The sequence below is a fragment of the Chlamydomonas reinhardtii genome, chromosome 11 (genome assembly GCF_000002595.2).
Source record: "Chlamydomonas reinhardtii strain CC-503 cw92 mt+ chromosome 11, whole genome shotgun sequence".
Classification (NCBI taxonomy): domain Eukaryota; kingdom Viridiplantae; phylum Chlorophyta; class Chlorophyceae; order Chlamydomonadales; family Chlamydomonadaceae; genus Chlamydomonas; species Chlamydomonas reinhardtii.
The window spans coordinates 592959-602958 of record NC_057014.1 but is presented as its reverse complement, the minus strand read 5'-3'; the positions used below and the strand labels follow the sequence as shown (position 1 = coordinate 602958).

The following is a 10000-nucleotide window of genomic DNA, read 5'->3' as shown; positions in this document are numbered from 1 at the left end:
GGATTGCGGAGGAGGGCATGGCGGCGTTCGGGCACTGCACCAAACTGGCCACCACGCAGTTCCCCTTCCCCTGGGCGCAGGTGCGCGGGCGTGTGTGGGCGTGTGGGCGTGTGTGTGGGGGAGGGAGGGCGTGTGCGCGTGCATGCGTGGTAAAGTGGCGTCGAGCGTGTATGGGTTTGGGTGTCCATACTGCGACTGCTGCAGCGCCTGATCGCTGTTGTCAACGTAGCTCACTGATAACTAGTCACACACACATACACATACACATACACATACACTTCTGCCGCCCTGTGCTCTGTTGTTTTCTTATTCGCTCGTAGGTGAGAATTTCATCGAGGATTGGGCGGGAGCTTGGACTTAGCGGCCAGGAGTAGCGACGCGGAGCTAGGAATCGTAGGAGTGCCTGGGCCTCACGGTACCGTGAGCACGTGCATGGGTTTGCACCCTTGAGAGCGTGTGGACACTAATCCCCCCTCGAGGTTAGAATAGCGGGGGCTGCGCGATTTCCGGTTGGTAAGACCGGCGGCTCACCGCAGCAGGTATGCGAGGTAACTTTAGGTAACATCCGTAAACCGTCGCTTTGCGGCATCGCATACACTGTCTTTGCGTAACGTTTTCCTTGGCTCTTTAACACATACACCTCTGTATACACTCGCTCCTCATCAGGTGGTGATGGCGTTCCTTGCCATCCTGGGATCGCTGCTGCCCTTCGTGGTGACTAGCTTCGTGGACCAGCTGTGGATGGTGAGGAGGGGGTGAGAGAGGGAAGGGGAGGGGGAGGGAAGGGGAGGGGGAGGGGTCGTAAATGCCAGCCTTAAGTCAAGAGAGAGAGGGAGAGAGGGGAGGGGATTCCAGGGATGACTGGTCAAGTAGACGGCGACTTGAAAGGGGAGCGAGGGGCGGAAGGGGGCTTGGAGGGTGCGTGACGGCTTGGATGGTGGCTTTGACTACTGGAGCTCTGGCAGCGGAGCCGAGTCGCGGCGTCCCACCCATGCACCATTCGCGTTCTTCCTTTCTCCGCATTCCTACGGCCCGCCTCCTCCTGCCGCCAACCACCATGCTTGCCTACCGGCCCCCTGCCGCATCACCAACCATACCGCCGTACCGCAACTGCCGGGGCCGCCGCGACTGCGCGCCGGCTTCGCCACCGGGCCTGGCGCTGCCTCATGCTCCCTTGGCGCCGCCCCTGCTTCATGCCGCACACCAGTCATGCCGCGGCCACCACGTGCCCACCACGTGCCCACCACGTGCCCACCACGTGTCGGCCACCCACCCACCCACCCACCCACCCACCCACACCCACCCACCCACACACACGCACACACTTACACACAGGGCGTGACGCTGTCGTTCATTGTGGTTCTGACCTATTGGTCGCTGAACGAGGTGGCCACAGAGATGGAGGACCCCTTCGGATTCGGTGCGTGCGGAGGGACATGCATGCGTGTGTAAAAGTGTGTATGTGTGTGTGTGTATGTGGGTGCGTGTGTGTGTATGTGTTTGTGGGTGGGTGGGTGGTTGGGTGGGTGGTTGCGTGCGTGCAGTGAAAGGCATTGCCTTGTGCGTGTGTGCAGCGAGTCGGGACAGCCGCGTGGGGTGCCGGGCGAACGAGGGGCTTTTGACACGGGGGCATGAAAGTGATGAAACCCTGTTACGTTGCGTCCTGTCAAGTCCTGCTGCTGTCCCTCCCTACACACACACACACACACACACACACACACACACACACGCAGACCCCAATGACCTGCCGCTGGCGCGGTACGCCTTTGACTTCAACAACGTGAGTCAGCGGCAAAAGCCCATCATACCATGGAGTTTGCCCATCATACCATGGAGTTTGGAGTTTGGGGTCTGGAACCTTGAGAGGGCGCCAGCTAGGGGACACGCCGTGTCGCAGTCTGCTGCGTGTGGCCACACCGTATTCGGCATCTCATTGCTGCCGCTCCTGCCTGCCTGCCGGGACACGAAACAGCGGCAGCCTCCGCAATCGTTGGTAATCTCGCTCGCAACTGCTTGCGCCTGCAACCCTCCAACCTGCAGGGCATCCTCTCCGCGGTCCATCAACTCCGGCCCGACTACTTTGACGAACTTGACGCGGTGCGTTCGTGTTGGAGTGTGTTTTTGTTGGCGTCGGCATGGGTGCTCGTTCCTCTGTGCGGCTGGGCTATAGGTGCATGCACCGCTTCAAACAGGCGGGCAGGTACGCGACACCTGTCTATGTGTGTCTCGACGAAGGCGCACGGCGCCACCTACCGGACAAAGGTTGAAGGTACTCCAGCAGTTGGGTGATTGGGCGCCCTCACCTGCACACACACACACACACACACACACACACACACACACACACACACACACACACACACATACACACACACACAACCGCGTGATGTTTTCCTTGTGCTATTCAACACACAATCACACACACACACACACACTTGACGTGGGGCGCACAGGAGGCCGAGGCGCTGGAGGCCAAATCACACGCAGCCGGTGCCCAGGCAGCAGCAGCAGCCGCACCGCCGCCGCCGCTGATGCCAGACGCCCTTGTCAAGTCGCCTCCGGGGGCGGCGGCAGGAGCAGGAGCAGGAGTGGGGGTGGGAGGCCTCGCCAACAGCAACGATGGAGGCGGCGGCGGTCAGGCGACGCCTTCCTATCCCGCTGGCTCGCCCGCAAGCGCCAGCAGCGCAGTCCGGGCGGAGGCGGGGGCGGCGGCGTCGGCGAATGGGATAACGTTCAGCGCTGCCTCTGGCTCGGGGAAGCCGCCGTCAAGGTCAGTAAGATGAGGGCTGGGTTCTTGTGTGGTGCCATCTTTGGGACGAACTGCATTTTGCGTGCATGCTTGTTTCTACGTGCATATTGGAACGCGCTCAGCAGCACACGTGCTCACTGTCACACCCTTCGCCGGATACCGTATGCACGTGACAACAATACTTGGCACGTGCCACGCACCTCCTGCTTCTCGCGATGCGGCTGACCGTGTGCGTGTGTACGTTTCATTGACCCGCATATGCACATGACCCGCTACTGTGCTGACTACTGCTGACAACTGCTGACTACTGCTGACTTTTGACATCCCATGACCTACCTGACAACAAAACCCGGACCCATTACTTCCACATACGGTGACGGGTTCGGGGACCCGCTCCATACCCTACAACACGACACAAACACACACACACACACACACACACACGCACACGCGCGCGCACATACACAAACACGCGCACACGCACGCGGCCGTGGGTTCGGGGCCGGGCACCGCGACACAGATGGGTGGCTGGTGACCCGTCTGGGGGCAGCGCGACGAGCGGCAGGGGCGGCGGGAGCGGGGGTGGGGGCGGCGGGGGTGGCAGCCAACACGGCGGCGGCAGTGCCAGCAGTAACAGCCCAGCCGTCTCACGCCGTGTCGCGTCCGTGACAAGCGGCGGCGCAGCGGGCGCGGGGGGCGGCGGCGGTGCCGGTGGCCATGGCCCCAGCCGGTTTGCCTCCTTGAGCCACGTGGCATCGAACCAAGTCAACCAGCCCAACCAACCCAACCAACTCAACCAGACCGACGCTGACACCAGTCGGCACCATAATAACAATGCGGCGGCCTCTCCCGTTACTGGCACTGGCACTCCTGACCTTGCTACTGACAGGGGTCTTCACGCGCACGGCAGCGGCGGCTCTGCCTCGGGCCTGGACGGCGGTGGGTCGGGCTCGAGGGCGGCTCGCCGAGGCGCGGTGCTGCCTGTCAACACGTGATGATGCCCGGGGGGGGGAGGTGCTGCCTGTCAAGTGTTAACACGTGATGATAAGGGGCGCATGGCAGCTACTAGCTAGCTGAGGTTGGAGCTAGCTTTGCAGCTAGCTACGGCGCTAGCTACGGTGCTGGCTGCCTCGGCGCGGCCTCTGTTCATAGAATCATGCATGATGAGCTGTTGAGCTGCTGCGTGAGCCGCACCAGGTCTGCATGCATCATCGCACACTTCTTACGCCGACCGTTTGGCGTGTCAGTGGTCGTCTGGGGCGTGAGGCGTTAGGTGAGGAACAGAGGAAGAGCACCGCATTGCCTGGCGTTAGCATTACTGGTTAGGTAGGTCGGAAGGTAAACGGGATAAGAAATCAGGATTCAAGCCAAGCCAGCCAGCGCTACCATCACGTCAGGGCAGGACAGCATTATGTTTGTGGGGTGCGCAATGTCAAGAGTGATTGCGCGAGATAATCCCTTGCATTGCTATTGCGCTGAACCGCTTGACAATGCTAAAACACAAGGCATTGAGTTGATAGCAGGATGTTGCTAGCTAGACCAGTTGGAGAGTATAGGCCTATAGGGTGCAGCAGGTTTTGCAGCCCCTTGCAGGAATGGAAGCAGGCAGGGTGCAGGGCACGGGGTTGTCGCATTCGGCAGTGCAGTGCGCCGGATTCATTTTCTTTCATGATTGATAAACAGCAGGCTGTGTAGGCGCGGCAGGCTGTATGGCGCGGCAGGTAGCAGCAAGGGTAGCAGTAAGGTGATGTTGGCGGCAAGAGTAGCAGTCGGGTACCGTGATAGATGTTGGCAGGACGATAGTACCGTAGTCGGGTGGTGCTGGCAGGACAGCCTGGATAGGCGCATATGCGGGGTGCAGGTAGGTAGTGCAGTGGCCAGGGGATAGTTGTCGGTAGTAGCATGGGAGTCTCAAGTGCGCGTGGTAAGCATGTAGGCGTGGCAGTAAGCGGCCATATGCCATGTGAGCAGGCGGTGGCGACGAGAGGCTGGTTGGCCTTAGGAAGGACCTCGACAGGGAATGTGCGTGGGTGTTGGCAAAGGATGAGTGCAAGTGAGGTAGTGACGTGGGCGCGCACGTGGCACAGGCATACCTCAGCTTACCGCCTTACCTTTCGTTCAGTGCCAGGGATGCCACTGTTCACTGAATGGCAAGCTGGGCGCTGAGATTGCATTGGTTACAAGGCAAGCGCTGAGCGGCAGCCTAGGGATGGCCGCACAGCGTACCATGCCGAATCCGGAAGAATAATGCACTGCCATTGGCGAACGCTTGTTTGCAAATGTGTGCGTGTGTGTCAGGAGTAAGCACGTGGCTCCTGGCATGTATGGTGCATCGGGCGCTGCACCAGGCCGCTAGCTAGGGCAGTACGGCACACAGTACGGTAGTCAGCCGCCGCCACAACGGCTTGGCTTGTTCCAAGACGACGACGGGGGTCAGGGATGTAAAGGTTACATGACACGCTCTGGGGGCCCCGAGTCGTGGGCCGTCGGCCGCGGGCTGCCTCGCGCAATCACCAGCATTCAAAGAGGCCAACACCTGCTGGCACGGTGGAACCCACAGCCTCTGCAGCACAGCCCACGCTTGATACATGAGCCGTCATATTCCTGCCTCCGTCCTCCCGACGCCGCCGCCGCCCGCCTTCCACCGCAGCCGCTGCTGCCCCTTGCCCACCTTGTTGGATACGTGGGCCAGGATTCTAGCCGTCACACTCGGGACAATGCTTCTCACCACCCTCTGCTCTTGCTTAAGTAGGAATTCAACGCAGCTGCTACTGCCCGCCGCCGCCGCTGCCGCCGCCGCGTGTCGAAACGGCATTTGGGCCCTAGCCGTCACCACTCGTCATTAGCCGTGCCTTCCCTGCCTGGCGCCCAGCTGCTTCGAGGCAACCCTCGCCCAGCCACAGGCACCGCCAACACCAAACCAGCTCTGCAAACCAAGTGCCATCACCATCATCACTGCTGCTGCTGCAGCCGCTGCTGCTACTGCTGCGCCGCCGCCCGCCGCCGCATGAGGTCCACCCAGTCCGCCTTCTTGGGCGCGGGCTTGCGGTTGGTCAGCGCCCATACCTCGTCCATGAAACCCGCCTGGGGGTGGGATTGGTTTGGGCGGGGGGGTTTGTAGATACCAGCCCAAACTATACCAAGTCAAGCAAAACAAGCGAAGCGCAGGCAGAGGCGTTATTTGCAAGCGACAGGGGGTAGACGCAATGCGGGGTCGTGCAAGGGGGGATGTGGATTGCGGGGCGAAACCCAAAACGCACAAGGGTGACCAGCAGGGTAGGAGACTCCATGGCAATCGCCGGCGAGAGGAGAGTCCTGCATGCTCATGGCGGCCTGCCCCCCACGGCCGTACCCACACGGACCTCCACCCCAAACACACATACACACACACCGCCCTGACTCCCCTTCCTCCTAAGGGTCCGGATCTTACCACCAGCGCCTCAAGCCCAGCGCTCCACAACCCCCCCTCCCTTACCCACCTGTGTGAGCGCGTCCTTGATCTCCTGCACCGTCATTGCGCCCACATTGCCGGCGTCCGCCAAGGGCCCGCGGCCCGCCGCCGCCGCTCCGGCAGCGGCGGCAGGCGCGGCGCCGCCGTTGGCGTCGGGGTGGGCGTCTACAAAAGGAGGGAGGAAGGGAGGGAGGCAGGTGCTGTGTGGTTGGGAAGCTGATGGAGAGGGACTCGGCAGGACCCGTCGGACGCAAATGGTCAAGAACGTGCAGATGGCATGGAGGGATGCCAGGCCAGGGCATTGACATGTGCAGGGTTGTTGTGACACGCACGGCTGTGCACGCATACGCAACAGACCCTTCACAGACGCGGGGTGAACCCCCAACCCCACACAAGTTCACACCTCTCCGTTGACAGGCTGCTATGCAACACCGCGGGCGCCACTCACTCTCGTCGTTGCCGCCTCCGCCGCCGCCGCCGGTGCTGACCCCAAACGCCTGCGCCCGCGCCGCCTGCGCCTCCGCCACCAACTCATCCAGCCGGGACTGTGCGAGAGGTGAGGAGGAGGCGGGGGGGGGTTACATTCATGACAAGGCAGTGGGGGGGGGGCACGTGCAGGTGAAAGCATAGCAGATGACAAACGACATAGCCATGGACTCATGCGCCCCTTGGCAATGGCCTAAATAGGTACTGGAAGAATCTACCCACCCCTACCCACGCCCCAGTACACGGTACCTGCATGGCACCCTTGGCCCCCGCCTCTGCCGCCAGGTCCGCCCGCGCCGCCGCCAGCTCCGCCCGCGCCGCGTCCCGCTCCCGCGCCGCACTGTCCCGCTCCATGGTCAGCAGCGCCAGAGCATCACGAGCCTGTGCATGTGTGCGTACGGTTTTGAATTCATGTGTGTGTGTGTGTGTGTTAAAGAGCACAAGGAAAACATTACGCGTAGGACAGTGTATGCAATGCAGAATTACGGCCGCGGATGTGTGTGTGTGTGCGTGTGTGTGTGTGTGTGTGTGTGTGTGTGTGTGTGTGTGTGTGTGTGTGTGTGTGTGTGTGTGTGTGTGTGTGTGTGTGTGTGTGTGTGTGTGTTAAAAAACGAAACGAAAGCCCGCCCAATGACGCGACGAAGTTACTTACCGATACCCACCATTTTACCGAGCGTCGCGTGACTGTCGTGACCCAGGTAGTCATACTTACCCGCGATAAGCCTGGAACCCCACGGGCGACCATTCGGCCTGACCCCGCGATGCACCTGTATGCGTCCATGCTCCGCACCCTGGGCGCGCTAAACAACGTTTACCCAGCACGCCTAATTCCCGGATTCATTTTGTGTGTGTGTGTGTGTGTGTGTGTGTGTGTGTGTGTGTTTGTGTGTGTGTGTGTGTGCGAGCACGTGTGGGGTGGGCGGGAACGCGTATTCAATTGAGTGCCTGGCCGGCATGAGGCAGACTCAACAATAAACAAGCATGTCTGTCCCCCCGTTCCACAACCTACCTCCACCCACCCATCCACACACCCACCCAACCTCCCACCCCCCACCTGGTCGCGCTGCCCCTGTAGCTCCACACGTGCCGCCGCCTCGCGCCCGTACTTGCCCCGCCACTCGTCCGCCTCCGCCTCCCGCGCCGCCAGCCGGCTCTCGGCGGCGCCGCACCGCACGGTGAGGCCCTCCAGGTCGGCGGTCAGGGAGGCGGCGCGGGCGCGCTCAGCAGTCAACGCCGCCTGCGTGTGGGGTGTGTGCGAGAGGATTGGGATGTGGGGGGTATGTGCGAGAGGATTGGGATGTGGGGTTTCGTGCGGGATTGGGATCTGGGTTTTGTGGGGTTTTGTGGGGTTTTGTGGGGTAGGTAACTCAGGTATGTGCGCCCCAGCCCCAGTCCCTCTGCCGCCCCCTTGGCCCAGCCCCTTGTGCTTCTGACCCCCCCCCCCTGCAGCCCCAGCGGGCTGCGACGGGCCGTGCCCCCCCTCCCCGAGTCACTCAGGTAGGTGTGTGAGTCACACTCACCGTCACCTCCGCCACCTTTGCCGCCGCCTCAGACGCCGCCGCCCGCACCCGAGCCTCCGCCAGCTCGCCCGCACTGGCCTGTGTGTGTGCGCCGCGAGGGGCCAGAGCGTGAGACGGTTGGGAGCGTGAGAGGGTGAGGAGCATGTGTGTGTATGTATGTGTGTATGTGTGTGTGTTTGTGAGCCATTGTAGCTAAACATCTCTTGTTGGCGATGAACACTGCACCACTTGTCGTTGACGTTCATGCTGACTCACCCGACCCTCCACCCCCCCTCACACACACACACGCCCTCTCACACACGCCCTCTTTGTTTAACACACGCCCCAACACACACCTGCTTGCGCTCGCTGACCAGCAGCACCTCACTCATCTGAGCCTCCAGCGCAGCCACCTGCAGCCGGGTGCGTGCGTATTACCAAACTAAAAGAAACACAAACGTAACCGGGTGTGTACGGAGGAAGCGGCAGGTGCATGCCACGCACACATGCACGTGCACATGCAGCCGAGGCCGCTAGGCTGCTAGGCCGCAAGGCTTCTAGGCCGCAGGGCTGCTAGGCCGCCTGCCGCGCCTCACCTTGGCTGCCTTCTGGTCGGCCGCCGCCCGCAGCCTCGCCGCCTCCTGCTGCAGCGCCGCCAACTGGGTCTGCAGCGAGGCGGAGGAGGCGCCGGCGTCCGCAGCCAGCCGCTCAGCCTGTGGGACACAGGGAGAGGCAGAAAAGTTTGTGTGTGTGGGGGGGGGGCGAGTGTACCAGCACGGCCACTTGTAGAAAAGTTCACGAAAAAGATTAAGTGGAGTACATTACCGGCGAATGGGTGCACCTAGTTACCCTCCCTCCCTCCCTCCCTCCCTCCTTCCCTCCTCCCTCCCTCCCTCCCTCCCTCCCTCCCTCCCTCCCTCCCTCCCTCCCTCCCCCTCCCGCTCCCCCCACCTGCTCCGCCCGCTGCCGCTCCGCTGCCAGCTGGCTCTTGAGCTCGGTGGCCTCGCGCGCCGCCGCCTCAGCCGCCGAGCGCGCCGCAGCCGCCTGCCGGTCCAGCACCTGTCGGGGGGTGGGGGCGAGGCGAGTGGGGGTGAGGGGATGGCACGAGGGTTGGGGACACGTGGGACGGAGGTGAGCCGGGCGGGCATGGGTTGGGGTTTGCGAGGGAGAGGGATGGAGTTTGCGAGGGATAGGGATGGGGTTCGCGAGGGAGAGGGAGGTGATGCCACTACGCACACACATACACATGTTCCGTTGTGCGCACACCAGGCACACACACGTGCAAAAGGCACACGCACCTGCCCCGCCGCCGCCGGCCACGTCTCGCCCAGCCACGCCGCCAACTTGACCCATTTGGTGGGCCCCGCCGCCGCCTTGTCGTACCCCGCCACAAACGCCGCCAGCCGCTGCTGCAGCGCGGGCAGGTCGGCTCCACCGCGGGCGGCCTGCACGCACGTGTGTGTGTGTGTGCGCGTGTGTGCGTGTGTGTGTGTGTGGGGGGGGGGGTGGCACGGTGTGGGGAGAAAAGGTTTGGTGGTGGTGTGTGCGGGAGGGGACGGGGGGGTGGGTGGGGGCTTTTGTGGTAAGCACGTGGTTGGGAGGGTGGGTAGGTGGTGGTCAGTGCCACTGGCATGCTCATGCCATGCCAGCTGACACGCCCAGCCCGATGCAGAGGCGAAGGAGAGGGAGATGGCGGCTGGTGTGGTCCCTGGCGCAGCCGTGTGTGCCCGCCCCTGCCTCCAGCTCCTGCCACGTGCCACACACCTTTCCGTTCCCCGCCAGCAGCCACCAGCCAGCAGCCCGAACCAGTACCCC

At 62.6% G+C, this 10000-nt stretch overlaps 2 protein-coding genes across 2 annotated transcripts in view; one reads left to right on the top strand and one right to left on the bottom strand.

Moving 5' to 3' along the window:
• The window catches only part of CHLRE_11g467611v5 (uncharacterized protein), an 8906-nt gene extending 3707 nt beyond the window's left edge, over positions 1-5199 (top strand). Inside the window, exons 9-15 of the mRNA XM_043067362.1 lie at positions 1-80; positions 667-744; positions 1336-1420; positions 1734-1780; positions 2041-2097; positions 2454-2770; positions 3639-5199. The exon at positions 1-80 is cut by the window's left edge and continues 56 nt beyond it. Coding sequence (XP_042919361.1) covers positions 1-80; positions 667-744; positions 1336-1420; positions 1734-1780; positions 2041-2097; positions 2454-2770; positions 3639-3744 — 770 coding nt within the window. The 3' untranslated portion in view covers positions 3745-5199. The remainder of the gene's footprint in view (positions 81-666; positions 745-1335; positions 1421-1733; positions 1781-2040; positions 2098-2453; positions 2771-3638) is intronic.
• Positions 5200-5201: 2 nt separating this feature from the next.
• The window catches only part of CHLRE_11g467610v5 (uncharacterized protein), a 10772-nt gene continuing 5973 nt past the window's right edge, over positions 5202-10000 (bottom strand). The window contains exons 14-23 of the mRNA XM_043067361.1: positions 9484-9630; positions 9137-9244; positions 8782-8898; positions 8542-8598; positions 8207-8284; positions 7741-7923; positions 6936-7067; positions 6649-6745; positions 6229-6365; positions 5202-5833 (exon numbers count right to left, since the gene is read on the bottom strand). Coding sequence (XP_042919360.1) covers positions 5729-5833; positions 6229-6365; positions 6649-6745; positions 6936-7067; positions 7741-7923; positions 8207-8284; positions 8542-8598; positions 8782-8898; positions 9137-9244; positions 9484-9630 — 1161 coding nt within the window. The 3' untranslated portion in view covers positions 5202-5728. The remainder of the gene's footprint in view (positions 5834-6228; positions 6366-6648; positions 6746-6935; positions 7068-7740; positions 7924-8206; positions 8285-8541; positions 8599-8781; positions 8899-9136; positions 9245-9483; positions 9631-10000) is intronic.